The following is a 22,126-nucleotide window of genomic DNA, read 5'->3' on the forward strand; positions in this document are numbered from 1 at the left end:
CGCGGAGTATGGGGTGCTTGAGTTGGAATATGCCAGCGCTATGTTATGCGCTCTGGGCACCTTGAGATGCTTGAGGAGGATGGCATATTTGTACGACTCGTCGGGGACATCGGACATCATAGTCTCCAAACACATGCGTAATTCCGTGTACTGTGCTCTGTCCTCGCGCGTAAAGTCTGGGAACGTCGGTGTGCCAAGGTACGATGCCATGGATGGCTGGTACATTGGTGAGCGTAGGGGAAGAGGCCTCCTGGGCGAGTCTCCCCGTACGTGTGGTCGTGGGTTAGTACTTGGTGGGTACCAGAGGCCGGGTCCCCAGGTGCTGTTCCTCGGTGCTGACTGTACGTCAAACTCACCCGTGAGTTGGGTCGGGGGTTTGTAGTGCAGTGACTCGGGGCTGAAGTCGGGGCTGTACTGGGCCTCCTGGTCCAGAGTACGTTCGTGCTGGTGGGCTTGATATTCCTCCTCTTCCTCTTCCTCTTCTAGGTCCTGGAGTCTTCTAGTTAGTCTCTCGGCGACGTAGGCCGGTTCTCCCCGTTGGCTGGGTCTCGTATGGACCGGTCGGGGAGGGGGCTCGGAGACGTAGACAGGTTCCTCCTGTTGGCCGGGTCCCGGGTCGCTTTGTCGGGTAGGGGAAGGTGCCCTAGACCCTTGTCGTGATGATCTCCGGGAGCTCCGTGCGGAGAGAGGGGGTGTCGCCCTGGCGATCAATTGTTCTATCATCTGCGCCTGCAGCCGGTCGCGCTCTGCTTCGCGCTGTGCATTGGCGCGTTCTCGTTCGATGTTCTCTTCCGTCTGAAGGCGCCTCTCCTCCAGTCTTATGCGGTCGTCCTCACTCCTTTGTTGCGCCTGGAGGCGCTCTCGTTCGGTTGCAGAGTGTTCGCACTCACTAAGGGCTTGCGCTTGGAGTTGCGCGTGAAGGCGCTCTCCTTCCGCTGCAGAGTGTTCGCGCTCGCTTAATTGTTGCGCCTGGAGGCGCTCTCGTTCCGCTGCAGAGTGTTCGCGCTCGCTTAATTGTTGCGCCTGGAGGCGCTCTCGTTGTTCGCGCTCGCTCATCTGTTGAGCCTGGTTCTCTTCTCTTGGTGGTGTGTCGGGCTCTATCCCTGGAGCGCGTTCTTTATCCTGGAGCGCTCCGGGGTCTATCCCGGTGACGCTGTCTGGAGGTATAGTCACGTCATGTCCCACCTGGTCCCCCCCGTGAGCTGAGTCAGTTTCGTTTGAACCCACTGGGGTCTCTACTGGCAGGGTCGCCAAGTCGATAGGATTGGACATGCTTAGACTATCCGATTTATCCGTATTTAACGTCTGTTTAGATAAGCTAGGGGGTAGAACGAAAGCGAATTCCTCCAGATATGGAGGTAGCTGACGTTTGCGCTGCGGGCGTTCTAGCTTAGGGGAGCCGCTTGGGGAGTGTTCACCGCTGGCCATGTTAATATTAATATTATATTAAATATTACACTGATACCCTCCGGCTCGAAGGACCAATTGTAACTGAGGGGTTACAAAACCCTGACTGTATTAAAGATTGTGATAGATTAAACCACTGCTAGTTATGTACTTTAATTACTGGCCAGACAGTACATCAAATATAGATGGTGAACACCCACAAGAACACGGCATTGACACAGAAATAGTATTTGAGGGTAATTTATTATTATTAGGCAACGTTAGGTTACAGAATGAGAATTAGGGTCACGCTTGTATGGCGAAGAATATACGTAAAGTCAGTCAAGAGCATGAGTCACTAAGAATAGCAGGAATCCTACGATGGGTCTAAGTTGACACCACCTGTCGTATAGTAGCAACTATATAGGGCAACACTGGTACCGACTGGAGACAATGGGTTCCCTCCGGGGGTGTAAGGCCTGGAGGGTAGAGGAATGTTCGGGTACTCCGTCTGATTCAATGAGGAATAAAGAGACTCCAGGTACAGGAGTCGGTCCTTGTAAACTCCCTTGATCAGCAGCAAAGTAATAATTGTAATCCAGATGCTCGACAGCATTGATGACAGCTAGCCAGCCCCGTCCACGAGGCCGACCCGAGTTGTAATCCTCACGAGGTTGAATCCCAAACGATAGTGGAAATCAACGATGCTCTTCTCCGGGTACCACGTTCCAAATCAATATAATCCAACCAGGAATGGTTCTGCAATCGCCGACGTCGATTCTCCGGTGTACATGTCCAACGGTTCTCCGCCTAGGACTCCTCGGGTGTGGGCGACGTATTTAGGCCACACAGCCTGGTTAAGTACACTAGCTAAAGACACGACGAACCGCTGGGTAATGCTACACACGGACAAACTGTGGCCGCACGATATACAATAAATGAACGACTATTTACTTCACATTAGATTAAGTCGAACTCAACGTTACTTCATTAAACTCTGACACTTTTACCATTCTATTCGCACGCGGTTCTCAATGCTCTGTTAGACGCAAGGTTGCTCACTTCACTGCACGTTGACTCGTGGTGAAGGTGGGTAAGGTACTGAACGTAACTGAATTGAACTAAGCAAAACTAAGCTGAATATCTAGTCCCAACCTCAGTCCTTGTCTGGTATCACTACGCTGACTCCGGGCATGTTCTGACATGCCTGCAGTTGTCTTTGAACTTGCCGTTGGGGGCTTGCGCGCTGGCGCCTGGGGGCGCTGTCCAATAGGAGAGCGAATATTACTCTGGTCTGAACGCAGGTAAAGGGATATTCCGTGTATATATATAAATAATATACAAAGTATATCAAACAATAAAGGTAGATTCTCAGTTTAATCTGGCCCTTCACAACACCGATAATGGATTTAGTCAGGACAGTTCATTGTGTCGGGACCGGTCCTCTTCCACTTCTCATAGTATGAAAGGTATAATGGCTTTCCTGGTCCTCGGGTAATCCTCAAATTTCTGCTTGTAGTACCTGGAAGAGAGCAAGAGTAGAGATAGTCTTCAAGGCTGACCCGTGGTTTCCGCTCTGCGAGGCTCGAGCATTCATGCTTAATGCACTTTATGCAATGGCATGCAAATTTCTTGATTCTGATTGGCTGAAACAGTCAAGTTACCGGTTGTTATTTTGTATAACACACTCCACGTGACCCCAGATCCCTCCCACAACCGAATTACTTTTTTTTCTGTCTGAATCAATCCGCCATAGATAGAAAAATGGAAGTATGAATAGCTTTTGAACAAATCCTCCAAAAAAGATAGTCAACTGGAATATGTTAGTTCGTTACATACACATGGATTATGTAATTGATTTGTCATGACCCATTGTGAAACAAAAGAAAAATCGCGGACATTAAAAAAGATAGATATTTTTTTAATTTAAATTTTTTTTTATTTGATTGATTGATTGAAAATTGTACATTGGATTATCAACGAAACCTTACTTGGTCCAAAGAAAAGGGACTTGTGTATTATTGGGTTAGGCCTAGCGATGTCCGATATTATCGGCCTACCGATATTATCGGCCGATATTGGCATTCAAATGTGATATCGGAAATGATCGGTATCGGTTTTCAAAAAAATATATATATATATTCTTTTTAACATTTATTTAACCTTTATTTACCCAGGCAAGCAAGTAAGAACAAATTCTGATTTTATTTATTGTCAAAAGTATGCATAATGTTGTGTTAACCCTGCATATATCGGTATCGGTTGATATCGGTATCGGAAATTAAGAGTTGGACAATATCGGTATATCGGTATAGGTAAAAAAGCCAATATCGAACATCCCTAGTTAGGATTGATTGATTGAAAACTTTATTAACAGATTGCAGAATGGATACAGTACAGTACAGCTCAATACATACAATTGTTAAGGGGATGCAGACCAGAGAAAGACTTTCGTCTTGTTTATATCAGGGTCCCCCATTTTCAATTCATCATAACAATGACACACACGACATACAGATAGACAGTACTGCTACATCTATACATTTATGACATACCAGATTTGCAAATACAGTACTGTTTGTGATACAAAAAGAGTCCAGAAAAGAGAGTATATACATTTGACGTAGAAACTGTACATTGGAGGAGGTTGGGTAGGTGGGGTGGGGTTGGGTGGGTGGGGGGGAGACTGTACATTGGAGGTGGTTGGGTGGGTGGGTGGGGGGGGGGTACTGTACATTGGAATATTGACAAAGCCATACTTGGTCATTTACTGTACATTGGAGGGGGTTGGGTTAGGACATTTGCAGGGGCCAGTTTCGAATTGCAGTCTCCCGTAGGTGTTCTTTGAGAGGGGTTTTGAAAGTGGGTAGTGATTCACATTCCTTTACAGCTTTGGGTAGGGCGTTCCACATTGATGTGGTATAATTGCGAAACGTGTTTAGTCCCTTGTTTGAGCCGAATCTGGGTTTAACATGATTTGTGGAGCTCCCTCTGGTGTTGTGATCGTGGTATTCACTGACCTTTGGGAAGTATTTTGACATGTACATGGGTACCTTGGTCGTGTAGTGTATCTTGTAGACCAGGCCCATTGCAAGTTGCTGTACTCTGTCGTCTACTCTAAGCCATCCTAGGTTGTCAAAGTGGGCAGGGGTGAGGTGGGTTCTAGGAGTAAGGTCAAGCAGTAGTCTGACCAGTTTGTTTTGAGATGTTTGTAATTTTGTTTTTAGTGCCTTTGAGGTGCTTTGGTACCATGAGGTGCAAGCATAGTCGTAGTACCCTTGAATGAGTGCTCCTGCCAGAGTCTTCAGGGTATTCTTGTTTACCAGCGAGGAGATCCGGTACAAGAATCGAGTTCTTTGTTGACTTTTTTTTATTACATTGGATGCCATTTTGTCACAGGAAAGATTAGCCTCTAGGATGGAACCCAGGTAGGTAATTTCATCTTTCCTTGTGACAATATTGTCACCCACTGTCAGGGCCGGACTGGGGAAATAATTCATACCGGGAGATAATTATAGCAATTTTTTAAGCGGGGGGTCTGGGGGTCCCCCACCCGGAATTTTTTTGTTACAAAGACTTAATTTCCTGCATTCTGGTGAATTTTAGTGCATGTGAATCACAAACTAATGAGCCAACAATTGCTTAGTACAATGTACTGTTATGAACCTCAAATAAAACTGTTGTGGCACTAGCAATGCTACTCTCTCCACCTTCAAAAAGAAAAAAGCAAGAGCACAACGTATTTTTCTATTTACTATTATAATACAGTTATATGCCGTATTTGCTATCGCGTTCCGCTCTGAGCCTTATGAGATATTCTATATTCTATGATACCTATTGTATCCCCTTACGAACAAAAAATACATGCACCACACCTGTATGGGGCTCCGCCCCCATGGCGGCACCGCCCATATAGCAGTGACGATAGTCACCACACACCCTTCCTCTATTTTCGTCCCAGCGTACTCGGATGCGTGCACCGTACGATAAACTAGTAGGATGAAAAGATTAGATTCATAATGTTGGAAGCTTACCGGAGGTTGCTGGCCCCTGGCATCTTCGACGCATGTTTTCGGCGACACGACGGGCCTGTGTTGATGTTCCTCGTTTGATGACAGCACATCGAGGTTCAGCTGTACAAGGCTGGCTGTCGGGCCAGCTTGTACTCAGGTAGGCCCTGTGTCTTCAGGCATGGGTATTAGTGTTAGTAATGCTGGTTTGTTTTGTTAACACAACCATGTTGTGTGTTGGCGCCGGGGGCAGGATGGTTTGGTGAACGTTCTCTGCAGGGAACGGTTTCCAAGCTGTCTTGGGCGTGCTGCTAAAACATCTAAAGCTATGCTACATGCTATCGCTACTGCCGCATGCTATTACTACTGCTAATTGCTATGCTGTTTTAATGTCTCCGCCGTGAGATGTTGTCACTCTCCCTCCTCTTGCCCGGTTCATCAATGAAGGTCAGTCGGTAGCTGTTGTGGTTTTTTTTTGAGTTCTATTTACCTTTTTCGGATAAATGGGTTGACAACGGGGTAGGTCGTGGCTAGGTTCCTAGCCAGGTATTTTACCTTGTGTTCCGGCGGGGTTTGTTGAACGGTGTTCCCATCTGGGTTGGCGTCGGGTAGTGGGGCTATGGGTCCAGCCGACATGGTAAACATGTTGCGTGTCTGTGCACAGGCAATTGTTGTCTTGGGTCCCACATTGCCTGGCGTTAGGCTGCAGTAGTATAAGGGCAGGGCCGCCTGGGAGAAATGTGAGGCCCTGTGCGTTTTTAGACGCGAGGCCCCCCACCTCCTGGGGCGGCCCTGTGTAGGGGGCTATTGTTTCGTTTTGTCACTCTGCTATGAGAAGGTCTGTCTTGCTACAGTTTTCTCTCCTCTCAAACCATTCATACTGACGGTCAATCGGTATACTGGGGGAGTAGTGCGGGGGGGGGGCTTTGTTTACCTTTTTTGGTAAATGGGCTAAACTGGGGCTGGTGTCCTGTTGTGAATATTTTGAATGAAGACGGGTCTGGTCCGTCTCCCCTTAAACTTTGTGTGTATGGGTTTGCTCATTCTACAGTTTTTTGTGGTTTAGCTCTTTTATTCATTTAACCCTTTCATGGTGCACACCACAGTGGAGGGTGCTGTTTGCAATCACCACTGGTGCTCCATGTTAACATCAGTCCTTTGTTTTTGATATATTGAAACAATGCCCCGCCCGGTCGACACCATGGGTGGGTCGGCCTGGCGAGTGGCTGGTGGGCTGTTAAGGCTTGTACCGCCACGGTATGGAATTGGCAACGATTAGAACTGTGTTCGAATTGCTGTTTTTTTCTATTAAAAAAATGGTGTCTGGTGGAGGGGCCTTGAGGGCCAGCCGACGTCGACACATCGCGCGAGGTTGTTGACGTTATTAGCTTTGACCCAGCCGCAAGCTATAACCGCTCAGGGTTCCCCTCTCCGCAGGGGATTTTGGTCTTCTGCTGGAGCGCGGGCGGTATTGTCCTAGGCCCTACACCGCCTCACACCGCGCAGCCAGAAGAAGAGAGAGCACGGCCTCGTCAGCGGCGATGACGGGGCCCTCGACAGGCGGCCATGTTTTTCCCCCGCCAGAGGTATCCTGGGCGTTGATTCGACAGGTGTCCACAAGGCCGACAGCCTTGGCGGCCAAGGGATCGGCCATGTAGGATGGGTTCGGCTTGAACAAACAAGCCGTCACCGTCCTGCCGCGAGCAGCCCGCTCTCCGATCACTCCCTTCCCCAACACCAGCGGAAGAAGTGGGCTCTGATTGTTTCCTTTGGCTGCGGGCCGCGTGCCTTCGTTGATGCGCGGGCGGCCCCCCTTTTCGCTTCTCATGGGGACAGGGGCTGACACCCAGTTGATGGCTGAGCCTGGGTCTGTCCGTGAGAATGTTGTGCTGTCAAGCGGCTCCCACACCTTGAACTGTGTTGGTTGAGCCTGGTGTTACGTCTGTCAACTTAAGTGTTGTCAGCAGGGGGGCTCGAAACCTTTTGAGGCACACAGTGCGGGCTTCCCCGGCCTCGCCTTCGCCAGGCCAGGTATCATGTTGGTGCCTCCCACTCCTGAAATATTGGCAAGTGGTCGCAGCTCACATGGTTTGGGGTGGTAGTAATATCACTGCAGGGTTACGGTGTGTAGGAACCCATGGGGGCCTTACACCTTGCATGCCCGGCTGCAGAACAACTCCTTCAGGATGTTCTGGAGGGGTGTTCAGTGGGGGGGCTTTTTTCATCGGAAGCCCCCCGTATCAGACCGGCCCTTTCTGTCGGGGTTCCCCCTTGGGTGCGATTGCCTCGTGGGTGGTGTCAGGGTCAGGTGTTCCGACACGGAACGCGCTCCTCGCACGGTTCCAGGGTTGTCTACGCACAGCGGGGGGACCGGGCCAGCTATCTACAGTTCCTGGCGGACCTGCGCCATGTGACGGCGGGTGCGTTGGGAGTGTCGTCACATATGACTACGGCAGTACCATATGTCGAGGTAGATGGAGAGAACGGTGAGGCGGGGACTTGTGTTTACACAACCCCACCCGTTTTCAGGTTTGGTACAGACCCTGTTGTCGGGGTCTCCAGCAGGGACAGCTCTGGTCAACGAGATCCAATCTCTGTGGACGAAGCAAGCCATCGTCGTGGCGTTCTCCTCCCGGTGTTCTCAGCCCGAGAAGTCGGGAGGGAGGGGTGTAAGACCCAGGCTGGACCTGTCCCATGGGAAGGTTCAGCATTTTTTGGATCGTCTCCTACCTGTTGAACACTGTCAGGTGGGGGTCTGGTTCTCCTCCATAGACCTGTAGGATGCGTATGCGCATCCCCGATCTTCCATCCTAGGGCTTACCTACGCTTCCTTTGCAGGGTTAGCGTATGAGTACCAGAGGCTGCCGTTCGGTTTTCTCTGGCTCCCCGCATCTTCACCAAGTGCGTGGAGGCCGCACTGGGGCCTCTGCGTCGTCCGGGGTTACGGAGTGTTCTGCCCTGATGACGTTCTGGTCCTTCGCGGTCAAGGTGGATCGTCAGGTCTCGTACCAGGCAGGTCTCTACCAGCCTGGGGTTGCTGTAGACTGGATGTAGAGTATTCCTCTTCCCAGTCAACGGTTGGAGGGCTATGGGCATCCATCTCAGAGCGTGTTGTCAACAGGACGTCAGGTTCTAGGACGGTTACGGCGCTGTCTCACGTCGCGTTTTCACCGACGCCTCCCTCGCTGGTGATGCGTCGGGCCAACGCAGTAGGGGGCAGCTGGCAAACCATGCTGCCCGGTCTGCGCTACGTTCAATGTGTTGGTGTTGAAAGCGGTCCTTCTGGTCCACAAATGGTGTTGATCAGGACGGACGATACGACGTCAGTGTCGTGTATCGACAGACAGGGAGGAGTACGCTCCCCCTGTCTGCACCAGGCGGCGGGCGGCTGGCTATGGGCGTCCTCCATCTGCGCGGCCTGAGGGCTCCCCACATCCCCGGCAGGGAGAATGTGGGTGCAGGTGTACTGTCGCGGGGCGGCCCTCATCCTGACGGGGGAGGATTGCGTCTGGACATGGCCAGGCAGGTCTGGGACCGATGCCGTGCCGCCAGGGATTCTTCCCCATACATCTGTTAGGTCAGTTGTTGGGACGGGTACGTTGAGGGGCGCAGGTTCTTGATCCTGATGGTGTTACCATCTGGAATGCGCATGCTCCCTCCACTGTCGCGCTTACGCGGGCAGATGACGTATGTTCCAAGTGTGGTGTAAGGCAGGGGGCCGGGACTCAGTCTCCTGCCCCCTGGATGCTGTCCTTGGTTACCTCCAGTCTCTCCTTGATAGACTGTCGGCTTCGACGGTGAGGGTATATGCAGCAGCTATATCCTCCTATCATGAGGGGTTTGAGGGGATGTCTTGTTCAGCCACCCTCTTGTGAAGCGTTTCCTGCTTGGCGCTCGACGCGTTAAGCCGGTGCAACGCTCCTTGGCTCCGACTTGGGATCTTCAATTGGTCTTCGGTCGGTTGTCCTTGGTCCCGTTTGAGCCGCTCGAGCAGGCGCCGTTGGGACAGCTGTCCTTCAAGACCGCGTTCCTTCTGGTTGTCACTTCCGCTAAACGCGTAGGTGAGCTCTGTGCTCTCTCGGTACGTCCAGAGTGCCTGTCTTTTCGGACCGATTGCGGTGTCACTCTGCGACCTAATCCTGCTTTCGTGCCTAAGAATATCCAGAGTTCCTTCCGCTCCCGGGATATTGTGGTTCAGGCGTTTCGTCCTCCTCCTCACACTAGTGAGTTAGTTGCGGGCCTTCACCTGTCATGTCCAGTCCGTGCTTGGGGATTTACCTCAGCCGTACTCAGGATTTCAGGGTTACCGACCAGCTTTTTGTCTGTTACGGTGGGGCTCGTGCTGGTAAGGCACTGTCGGAGCAGCGCCTGTCCCATTGGTTGTGCGAGGGTGTTACCCTCTGCTACACGTTGGCTGGGCAGGATCCCCCTGGGGGCGTCAGGGCGCGCTCCACTCGTGGGGTGGCTGCCTCTGCCGCTCTCCTGGGTGGGGCCTCGGTGGAGGCCATCTGTGCTGCAGCTTCATGGTCCTCCCCGGGCTCCTTTGTAAGGTTTTTCCTCATGGACATGACCGGGGGTTCTGTCTCCCAGGCGGTTCTGGGGTCTGTGGCCTTTCCTGCTTCCCGTCCTTTGGTCGGGTAGCAGGAGTGTATGGGTATGGGCCACAGTGTGTTGAGTCACACGTGGTTCCGCCTGTACGGTGTGTTCAAGGGGTTCTAGTTTCCCTCTTGTTCGCATTCAGGTGGAGTTGACTGCGCCCCCCCTTCATTAGGGAGGATGGGGTGACAGGGCTCCCCGCACCCCTTGATGTGGGCTTACGGGTCCTCAGGGGGTACATTTGTCGGGCTTCGCGTCCGCTCTTCCCCATATCTCATAAGGCTCAGAGCGGAACGCGATAGCAAATACGGCATATAACGGTAGGTTATGTAGATAACCTAGTTATATTAGTATTGGCTGAGCGTTCCGCTCTGCACGGCCCTGAGTTCCCTCTTGAGGAATCTTTTTCCTGGGACGGGTTATTGGCGAGGAAGGGTGTGTGGTGACTATTGTCACTGCTATATGGGCGGTGCCGCCATGGGGGCGGAGCCCCATACAGGTGTGGTGCATGTATTTTTTGTTCGTAAGGGGATACAATAGGTATCATAGAATATAGAATATCTCATAAGGCTCAGAGCGGAACGCTCAGCCAATACTAATATAACTAGGTTATCTACATAACCTACCGTTAACCACTCTCTCCACCTATTCAAACAGAGCAAGAGCACAATACCATATTCACTTTACTGATGCACTACCCATCAACATAGTTAAAATAGCCCTGTACACAAACATTAAATAACAGACCTTTCATTACAATACTATAATAACAGTAGCCACTGCCAGAATAGTGACACATGTATCGCGTGTGGTGAGCACACACATGCATGCACAACGAAGACAGAAGATTGCATTGTCTCAATCATTTTAACTATAAAATGAGCTCAAAGTATGAGCTCACTGACTGAAATTTCCAACAAAAAGCATAAATTGTCAAATAATATTGATCACAAGACTAGATGTTTTTGAGGAAATTAGAAAGGGAACAACAACTTAACCCTTGTGTCTGATCAGATTCTTATTTTTTTGATAACTTTGCAGTGATTATGTTTGTAGCCAATGTGGCAAAGGTGTGTAATCTTTGAATTATCTTGGAATCATTTTTACTTTCTCTTTCATAAATTGTTTATTCAACTTCAGCCCCAATCATAACCACCACATATTGTTTTTTGTAATGTCAGATTTAACAACTCCTTTCAGAAAAGTGGGAGTGTGCCATCTGCCATTCCATTCGCCGCCTCCGCTGTCAATCAGTTGTATCGCCTGGTCCCGCCTCTACCAATCACAAGCGGCAGCACGGCTCCATTGTGTGTGTGTGATCCGCGTGAGGGAGAGAGAGTCAGATAGTTCTCCAACTCTGTCGCAGACAGTGAAATCCTGGTTGTTCCCCACACACCTAGGTTATCTAACTATCACGCCGCGCCGCCACCACAACTAGAAACAATGGCCTGACAAAAAAAATAAAAAAATTATAATAAATAAAAGAAAAATATATATATATATATATATATATATAATTATTTTTTAGCGTTTATCGCTTTTCTGGTCAAGTATGACCGACAGATGTAGGGTGAAACGGGAGAGAGAGCAGGGGAAGACATTCGGCAAATGACGGCGAGTCCGGGAATCGAACTCGGAGTCAACCAGGTCCGTGACGCAGCACGGTATTCCGCGACGCAGCGCGGTACATGGTGTGCTACTGGAGCACCCCTTATATATATTTTTTTTTATATGATATTATTTTTTTTTATCTGTGCAGGCCAGGCCACCGGGAAAACTCCCGGTGCTCCCGATGGCCAGTCCGGGCCTGCCCACTGTAACTGAGAAGCCATCGGTCTTGCTGAGTTTGTTATTTGAACCGAAGAGAATGGACTCTGTTTTGCCCATGTGTAATGATAGTTTGTTATCAGCGAGCCATATGCAGATTTTGCCTAGTTCCGATCTGAGGGTTTTTTCAAGCTGTAACTTGTTCTTGTCAGAGACCAGCAGGGCTGAGTCGTCCGCAAACAGGAACAAGTTACAGTCACAAGCTGACGACATGTCATTTGCATAAATTAGGAACAGTAGCGGTCCTAGTATGCTTCCTTGTGGAACACCACAGCTCACTGGGAGGGGGGGGGATAGGTTACCGTTTACCATCTGTTCTCTGGACATTTACTGTACATTGGAGGGGGTTGGGTTAGGACATTTACAGGGTCCAGTTTCGAATTGCAGTCTCCCGTAGGTGCTCTCTTTTGGTTTTGAAAGTGGGTAGTGATTCACATTCCTTTACAGCTGTGGGTAGGGCGTTTAGTCCCTTGTTTGAGCCGAATCTGGGTTTAACATGGTTTGTGGAGCTCCCTCTGGTGTCTACTAGTGGATCTACTATTGGATCTACTTTCTCTGTGGATGGTTTTGTGAATAAATCTCCATTATGCTTCAATTACTGTGTGTTTATTGTATAGCAATAAGGTTGGGTGAATTCGGTCATTGTATAAACGCATTACATCACTTGAAGTCGTGTGTTATACAGATTAGATCACGCCTATGGGGGTCTAACGATCCTCGGCTGTGCCTCGGGCCTAACAACCACCCATAGGCGTGATCTAATTTGTATAACACACTCCGTCGCGTGATGTAATGCTTAAGCGTGCCTCGCCATGAAGGAGCAAGGAGGTCACCATGTCATGAAGGCCTTTAATACATCAAGTATATTCATGAAGGAGCAAGGAGGACACGTGTCATAAAGGCCTTTAATACATCAAGTATATTCATGAAGGAGCAAGGAGGACACTGTGTCATAAAGGCCTTTAATACATAGAGTCTATCCATGAAGGAGCAAGGAGGACACCGTGTCATTCTCAAAGACACTCTGAAGTCACGAGACCGCCGCCATCTTAGTGTAGGGGACAACCAACAGGTGTGTACCAGCAAAAGTGAGCTCCGTTTTTAAATAGTATAGTAACATATGTGAAAAAGGCATGTAGGCTACTTGAAGCCTCCAGTGCACATACACTGAGAATGGAATAGATGGCGAAGTAACTAGCAGCTAACATTTATCTGCTGTTTACAGCCTCACAGCCAATAATTAATTTACGATATAAATATTTGTTCCTTATTCTCACCTGTTATGAAATGGGTAGAGCAGATATATGTTACGTTCTGGACACCGACTGTGGTCGGTGACCACCCACATTCCTGGCATATGTCACTGGGCTTGTCACCTGTCATTTCCCTGTCAATTAGTGCTGTCACTTAGGGGTGGTTCCTGATTGGCTGTCACAGGGGTGTGTGTGGAATGTTGGTATTTGGTGTCTATGTAACATACCTCTCTTCTGCTTGTTCATTGTCAGGTCTTCACTAATTGCGTTCGGGGATAACGCGGACGGTTCTACTCTGGACCTCCAATAAGCTCCCATTTACCTTATTTTCCACTTGTGCTATTAGCACTTGTCTCTCTTATAATTTACTCTGTGTTCTTACTATTAAAGTCGAACCTGTTCAAGAGTAAACACTCTCTGTCTCTGTGATTGCCTTCACCCATTGGAATTCACCTACCTCCATTCTGACAGATATATACGTATGATTTGACTTGGGGGACCAGTGTCTGCTTTGATCGACTCTCCCGATGTGCTCCAGGCGCAGGGAGCAGCCCAGACACGGATGGAGGAACATCAACAGCTGGTCAGCGCCGAGTTAATCCGACTCAACGGGGTCGTCGGATCATCCCAAGCGGTGGCACAGTCGGCGTTGGCCGCAGCCCGACAAGCCCAAGACGGAGTGGCTGGTGTTCAGTCGGCGACGGGAGAAGCAGCGCTCCACGCAGAGGAGAGTCGGGGGGTGTTCGGGGTCCAGGAACGGTCCCACGAGCCACATCTGCAGGCGCCCGCTCGCTATGACGGATCACCGGATTGTCGGGAATTCATCGGGAATTCATCACCCAGTGTCTACTCGTTTTCCGGCTGCAACCACGATAATTTCCATCGGGGACAGCGCAGGTAGCGTATATTATCACACTGCTCACCGGTCAAGCTCTCTCCTGGGCTACGGCGGAATTAGAGGCGGGGGCGATAATCTGCGACAGTGTGGACGCCTTTACCCGGGAATTGAGAAGAGTATTCGATACTTCCCGGGTACTCTCGATCTTCGAGGCTGGTGGTCGTCTTCTCGACTGCCGGCAGGGCCTCCGCACAGTCGCAGCTTACGCTATCAATTTTCGAATCTTGGCTCGGGAGACAGCTTGGGCGGAGAACGTCTGCGTGGTTCTGTTCGTCAGGGGACTCTCAGCGCGGATGCGAGATGCGCTCTCCGCGCGTGAGATCCCCGAGCAGCTGGAAGTGCTGATCAACACCACCATCAAGATGGACAATCGGCACCGGGAGAGGGAGAAGGAGCATGTCAACAACACCCAGGTATGTTTTCCTTCTTCTCCTGGTGTTGATAATTCCATGCATTACACGAGTGGGCCACTGGGTGATGAATCCATGCAGCTTGGAGCGCTGTCGCTCTCGGACGACGAGAGGCAGCGCTTCATCAAAGAGCGACGCTGCTTCCGGTGCGGCCGCACCGGTCACCGCTTCGGCAGCTGTCGGGTCCAGGCTGTATCGGCTCGGCGCCAATCGGGAATGGAAGGTGCGCCGTCTGGCTTTGAGAAAGCGCCAGCAGGTGGGCTCATTCCTGCCAAAACCACGGATTCTCGTACATTTTTTGAGGTGGCGATCAACTGTGGGGGTGACATTAGGGGAACTAAGGCTCTCATTGACTCAGGGGCGGTGGGCAATTTTATTCACGTGGGATTGGTGAAGGAGTGGGGAACCCCAGTGGAGGATTTAGGGGTTCCCTTACCAGTTTATGCCCTGGACGGTCGGCCTCTGGGCAGTGGGAGCGTCACCCAGCACACAGTTCCTTTACACATCCGGGTGGCGGGTGGGGAGTGGGAGTGGGTTACATTTTTTGTCATCTTTTCCCCCTATTCTGTCATGGTGTTGGGTCATCCCTGGTTGTCGTCATGTGTTCGTGTCATTAATTGGAGCACGGGCGAACTCTCAACGGCGACCGACGTCAAGTCGATCGTCAGCGGGAGTTTGCCCAAACCCTTGTCTCCCCCACTTCCTGGGCTTTGTGTTGACGAAGGGCGATCTGCGCATGGATCCAGCCAAGGTGAGTGCAGTTTTGGACTGGCCACGACCTTCGTCGCTCAAGGGGTTACAACGGTTTTTGGGCTTTGCAAATTTTTACAGGCGCTTTATTCGCAACTTTAGCGCCTTAGCCAATCCTTTAACAGCTCTCACTAAGGCCTCTCTCCCTGGCTTTGAATGGTCGCCTAGGGCTGAGTCGGCCTTCTGCGATCTTAAACGTCGTTTTACATCCGCTCCTGTATTGATCCGCCATGACGCGGAGGTTCCGTTCATTGTGGAGGTGGATGCCTCTGACGTCGCGGTGGGGGGGGTGCTCTCTCAGAAATGCTTAAAGGATGGGAAAGTGCACCCGTGTGCTTTTTTTTCTCGCCGTCTGTCACCAGCCGAGCGTAATTACCACGTGGGTAATCGGGAGTTATTGGCGATCAAATTGGCACTGGAGGAGTGGAGACATTGGTTAGAGGGGGCGGCACATCCTTTCATTATTTGGACTGATCATAAGAACTTGGCTTACATCCAAGGGGCTAAACGCCTTAACGCTCGCCAGGCCAGGTGGACGTTATTCTTCACACGATTTCGATATACCATCTCCTATAGACCCGGCTCCAAGAATATCAAACCTGACGCGTTGTCGCGCCAGTTTGATCTTCCTGGTTGGGAGGAGCAGCCCCATCCCATTATTCCACCGGCCTTGATTTTGGCACCCGTGTCTTGGGGCATAGAGAAGGTGGTAAGGTCGGCGCTAACGCGGGAGCCCGATCCTGGTGGGGGTCCTCCGGGACGGTCGTATGTTCCCAAGGTGGCGCGCTCACGCCTGCTACAGTGGGCGCATGCGTCATCCCTCACCAGCCACCCAGGGGCAACCAGGGACCCTGGAATTTATCCGTAGGAGGTTCTGGTGGCCGACAGTGGAGGGGGATACGCGTTCCTTTGTGGCGGCCTGTCCGGTGTGCGCACGTAGTAAGACCTCTCGACGGGCACCGGCGGGTCTCCTCCGACCACTTCCTATTCCTAAACGACCCTGGTCACACATATCTCTGGACTTTATTTCTGGTCTTCCCCTTTCGGACGGGTTCACCACCATCTTGGTGGTGGTGGATCGGTTCTCTAAGGCGGCTCATTTTGTCCCTCTCCCCAAGCTTCCTTCGGCCCGGGAGACTGCTGATTTAGTTATACAGCATGTCTTTCGGGTCCACGGGCTGCCAGTAGATATCGTGTCGGACCGGGGTCCTCAGTTCGCCTCCAGGTTCTGGAAGGCGTTTGCCGCCGGCCTCGGCGCCTCTGTCAGTCTGTCGTCTGGGTTCCATCCGCAGTCGAACGGGCAGACGGAGAGGGTCAACCAGGATTTGGAGGGGGTCTTGAGATGTTACGTTGCCGGTAGTCCGGCAACGTGGAGTAGGAGGTTGGCTTGGGCTGAGTACGCGCATAATACCCTTCTCTCCTCTTCTACCGGTATGTCTCCCTTTCAGTGCCAGTATGGTTTTCAACCTCCTCTGTTTCCCGAGCAGGAGCAGGAGGCGGAGGTGCCCTCGGCCCAGGCACATGTGGCTCGCTGTCGCAGGACATGGAAACAGGTTCGGAAGGCGCTACAGAAGGTTTCGGTTAGTACCCAACGGCAGGCTAACCGTAAGCGTCGTCCGGCTCCAGTTTACCGTCCAGGGCAGCGGGTTTGGCTTTCCACCCGGGATCTCCCTCTCCGGGTGGAATCCAAGAAGCTGGCTCCTCGCTTTATAGGACCATTTAAAGTGATTCATCGGGTTAATCCAGTGGCTTACAAGCTACGACTTCCGAGCTCTATGAGGGTTCATCCGACGTTTCATGTGTCCCTGTTGAAGCCATTCCTCTCATCGCCCTTGGCCCCGCCACTGCCTGTGGTTCCTCCGCCCCGGTTTATTGGCGGTCAACCCATTTACACGGTGCGGAGGATACTGGGTTGTAGGCGGAGGGGTAGGGGGTTTCAGTTCTTGGTGGATTGGAAGGGGTACGGGATAGAAGAGCGTTCTTGGGTGCCTCAAAGGGATATTTTAGATCCCAGCCTGATCGTTGATTTCCGGCGGCTGAATCCCGAGGTTCCTAGGTGAACGTCTGGTGCCGTTCGTCGGGGGAGGGTACTGTTACGTTCTGGACACCGACTGTGTGTCCCACATTCCTGGCATATGTCACTGGGCTTGTCACCTGTCATTTCCCTGTCAATTTGCGTTCGGGGATAACGCGGACGGTTCTACTCTGGACCTCCAATAAGCTCCCATTTACCTTATTTTCCACTTGTGCTATTAGCACTTGTCTCTCTTAGAATTTACTCTGTGTTCTTACTATTAAAGTCGAACCTGTTCAAGAGTAAACACTCTCTGTCTCTGTGATTGCCTTCACCCATTGGAATTCACCTACCTCCATTCTGACAGATATATACGTATGATTTGACTTGGGGGACTAGTGTCTGCTTTGATCGACTCTCCCGATGTGTGCCCTCTTGATAGCCGCCAGCCACTTTTTCCTCTGTGATGCCTCAGCTGGTATTATATAAAACATGCGATTCTGATTTTTTATTTAGTTATTAGTACAAAACGTAACACAGCAGCTCTTTGGCATTGTGATGCACTGAAGAAAATTACCCTTGATTGTGTTTAATTTGCCGCTTTTCCGATCAGTTTTCTGCACTAAATGAAGCGTATACAATGTACCCGGGGTGAATGTTTCCCCCAAGCCGTAGTTGCGTAGCAACAACAGACAGGAAGTTGACTTCGAGAATAAAGGCCTTTAATACATCGAGTCTATCCATGAAACATTCACCAACATTTCCTGTACAGGGTCATGTGTGAATGGGAGCAAGGGATAAATGTCCCAGGAAATCTGTACCGCCAATGTCCTCAAGACCTGGTCACAAGGTATGGCTGAAATCAAAGCAGCAGTGCTCACATATGTAGACACGGACTGGTTTTGTTGTTTTGATCATGGACTCTTGCTCTGGAAAATATTTGTTCTGATTTGTTATTTTAATTCTGTATTTTACTGTTAATTTTATTATATATTTTAGAAAAGCCTCAATGGACTAGTGTTGAAAACTAGCACTTGTGCTATAAACACGCAAAACAACGCATCTGGTCTGTCCACTGTGCGTGTAGCTTATTCCCAGCGTAAGAGTACGTCGCGTGCTTCCGCGTTTTCTCTGATTGGCCATGACGCCCATGTGACCACGGCAGCGCGAGAGAGCTGCAGCGCGGAAATAGGCTGTCTATTGCCTCGCGCTGCAGCGCGGAAATAGGCTGTCTATTGCCATTCTCTAAGACAAACTCTAACCTTAACCAGCTCCTTAACAGCGCCTAAACTTAACCCTTCTAACCATAACCAACTCCGAAACAATGCCTAACCTTAACCTTAACCTTAACCATGCCTAACCTTAACCTTAACCATAACCAACTCCGAAAGAATATTGCCATTCTCTAAGACAAACTCTAACCTTAACCAGCTCCTTAACAGCGCCTAAACGTAACCCTTCTAACCTTAACCAACTCCGAAACAATGCCTAACCTTAACCTTAACCTTAATGCCTAAACTTAACCGGCGAAAGAATGCACGTTAAAAAAAAAAAAATTGAAGGGATTCGAACTTGTCACCAACGGACCGCAGCGCTGCCAGTTGAGCTAAGCTTCGAATGAAAATCATCTGGGATTACGGCTACATAATGCCGCAAGCTCTGCCGCTCCGCTCTGCGGCTGCCGCGCCTGCTGCGGGGCGTGTCGCAGCCAATCAGGGAAAACGCGGAAGCACTCGGGCGTACTCTTCCTCTGGGAATAAGCAATAAGCGTCCACTGTGGCTGGTCCAATGTAGCTGTGGTGTCCATTTTAAATAAAGGTTTTCATTCATTCATACATATCAGGGAGAACCGGTCTGGCTGAGTTATGAATGAGAGCAACACCATCGCCAGGACAAGCATGCAAAGGTGTTTCACGTGGAACAAGTGAAACCAATGTTTTTATGCTCCATGAAATGATGTAGATGAAAAAGAAATTGATGAATAAACACATTGTCTTATAGCTAGGGACTATCATTCCATCGGGCTGTAATTAACACAACACAAGGATTTAATGTCCCAGATGACCGGTGGTCATATTCAAACTCATTTACTCTCAATGAACCGTCAAACTAAACAAATGGGAGTAGAGTTTTTGGACATGTGTGAGATTATGTGCAACAATTTCCCCAATTTGACCTCACTCCTTCACAATCTGCAGACATCAGTAAGTCAGTCCGAAACGATCGCTGCTGGTTTGAAGGTGCACGTATGGCTGACAGAGGAGGGATTAGGTTACCTGCGGTGATGGATTGAAGGTGACAGAGGAGGGGGTTGTGGTGATGGTTTGAAGGTGACAGAGGAGGGATTAGGTTACCTGTGGTGATGGTTTGAAGGTGACAGAGGAGGGATAGGTTACCTGTGGTGATGGTACGCCCGCGGCGCGATGTTACCGATGGTGGAGAAGGCGAAGGAGAAGGTGGGCAGAGACCAGGTGGCGATGGCGTAGCCGCTCCACTCCAGGATCTCCCCCAGGAAGTTTGCACCGGACACATACTCAAACATTCCCCCTAAGGAAGAGGAATTTCACGTTTTTAAATGATTGGAAAGACCAACCAAATATGCGCATGGAATAATTTCACCAGATATTAGATTAGACTAGATTTGATTTGATTCAATTCGATTAAATTCAAATGTATTGTCATTATACAGCACCTTCTTACAGTCTTTTACCAGTATGTACTATGCTATTATGTCTATACTACTATGTACTATGCTACTATGTTGAGTTGAGTACGTTATTATCTAAAGATAGTATGTTAGAAAGATGTGTTCATTCATAGTTAAAGACAGTAGAGGTTGAGTACTTTATAAAGATGGTAAATTAGAGTGTTGTGTTCATTCATAGTTAAAGACAGTAGAGGTTGTGTGAGGTTTCTGTCCTTGCTCACTTACTCGCTCTGTTCCTTTAAACCACCTCGCTCTGTTTTCCATTTGTTTCTGTTAATCATTTCATTCCCCCATTCACACGCTTCTTCCCAGAGACGTCGTTGATTGGTTCTCTCCCGTCCACACGCTTTTCAATCACATCCCCCAGCTGTCACTGCTTGTCAATCAATCAATCCCGTATTATTTATACCCCGTTTCCCCACTCAAGTTTTGTTGGATCGTTTTGATATTTCTGTTTGCATTCGCCGTTCCTGCTGCCTGCTGTTGTTCCCTGTGCTTTACCTCCAGGATATCCAAGAAGCATTCCTCTTGGACACCTTTTTCCCGTGGCGACGCGCTCGCTCCGCTGCTGTTCCAGCGCTCTTTGCGCACAACGCCTGGGTGAGTTTTTAATGACTGTCTTTGATCAGATTCCGTTTTCGTGTGTTTTTATAACACTGAAGATTACCACCTTTTTATCAGACAGTCACTCACCCAGCGGTTGCCTTTTTTGATTGTTTCACTGGGATAATATTTTGACCTAACATCTCCCACTGTGTGTTTTTCACACCGAAGATATTATCACATTGGATTGTATTTTGGACTTCGCTCACAGTGTCTATTTTTGCACCGAAGATATCTATCACTTGGGATTGTGTTTTGGAACATTGCTCACTGTGTGTGTTTACACGAAGATTAGTTCACTTGGATAACTTTGTTTTTGGGTACAAGTCACCTCTCCTGTTCTCCTGCTCGTTTCCACCTGCACCCTGAGTTGACTCGCTCCCTCCCTCTCTCTCTCTCTCTCGGTCCCGCATCACCTCGGAGATTCTGCCGAGAGAAGTCTGCAGAGCGGCTCTGATGTCAGCATCTGCTACCCCCTACTACCACCTCGGGAGAAGCTGCAGAGCAGCAGAACATTTCATCCTTGCTTGTATTCCAGTCTTGTTTAGACTCTTCCTATTCTGTGCTGTTTTATTAGTCTCAATAAACAAGCCCCTGTTTTTGGCAACTCTGAATCCTACTCTCTTGTGTCGTTGCGTTTGGGGTCGGTGTCAAACCATAACATTACGATCCAACCAAAATGACGACCCCAGCCGACACAGAGAGGGTCAGAACCGCACTTGCTAATCAAGTCGAGTTGACCAGGGATCACAGTCACCAACTAGAGAGGGCTGCGGCTGCGGTGCAGGATCTCAGGGAACAGGTCCTGCCTATTCAAGGGTCAATGGCCGCTCTGGCGGGACAACAATCCGGTATTCTCGCTCAGCTTCACTCGCTGAGCGACACCGTTAATGCTTTACTTCCCTCACATCCTTCAGGAGCATTCACCGCAGCCCCAGCAGATCCCGCACCTCGGGAACCCCGTCTCTCCGTCCCACGGCTGTTCGACGGCAATCCCGAGGAGTGTGCCACATTCATCATGCAATGTGAGTTGGTTTTCCGTCATCAACCAAGCCGTTTTACTGCTCGAGGGTCCCAAGTGGCTTATATGACGAACTTGCTTTCAGGCCATGCTGCCCAGTGGGTCACTTCCTCCTGGGCAATGGATGCAGATTTTGTTTTCTCCTATCCAGACTTCGTGGCGGAGCTCCGCAGAGTGTTCCACCATCCAGCCCGAGGTCTGGACCCTGGAGCCCGGTTGGGGACTTTCCGACAGGGGAGCGGCAGGGTGACGGACTATGTCCTGGAGTTTCGACTGGCGGCGGTGGAGAGTGGATGGAACGACCCTGCACTTCGCCTAACCTTCTTGAGGGGGCTCAGTGACGCAGTCCGGGACCAGCTCGCTACCCGGGAGTTGCCCGACTCCCTCGAGGACCTGTTTAGCCTCGTCATCCGCATCGACGGACGCCTCCTGGAGAGAAGGCGCGAGAGGACCCGACTGTTACCTCCTGAGGTACCCCGGATTCCCCGGACGCATGACGTCACTCCTGGACGCCCTGTCCTCAACACTACTGGTGGTAGCAGGCCTCCCCGTTCGGTTCGCGAGGAGGAACCCATGCAGCTGGGACGCTCTCATCTGAGCCAGGCGGAGCGTGAGGCAAGGCTCAGGTCCGGTCTCTGCCTCTACTGCGGA

The 22,126-nt window shown here is 50.3% G+C and overlaps 1 protein-coding gene across 1 annotated transcript in view; it reads right to left on the bottom strand.

The window, feature by feature from the left end:
• Positions 1-2,841: 2,841 nt before the first annotated feature.
• Positions 2,842-22,126, bottom strand: part of LOC311232091 (3-oxo-5-alpha-steroid 4-dehydrogenase 2-like) — a gene marked incomplete at its 3' end in the record, with an annotated part of 60,809 nt that continues 41,524 nt past the window's right edge. The window contains exons 4-5 of the mRNA XM_084318780.1: positions 19,541-19,691; positions 2,842-2,908 (exon numbers count right to left, since the gene is read on the bottom strand). Of these exons, the coding sequence (XP_084174906.1) occupies positions 2,842-2,908; positions 19,541-19,691 (218 nt within the window). The remainder of the gene's footprint in view (positions 2,909-19,540; positions 19,692-22,126) is intronic.

The sequence above is a fragment of the Notolepis coatsorum genome (genome assembly GCF_963971535.1).
Source record: "Notolepis coatsorum genome assembly, chromosome: 7".
NCBI lineage: Eukaryota > Metazoa > Chordata > Actinopteri > Aulopiformes > Paralepididae > Notolepis > Notolepis coatsorum.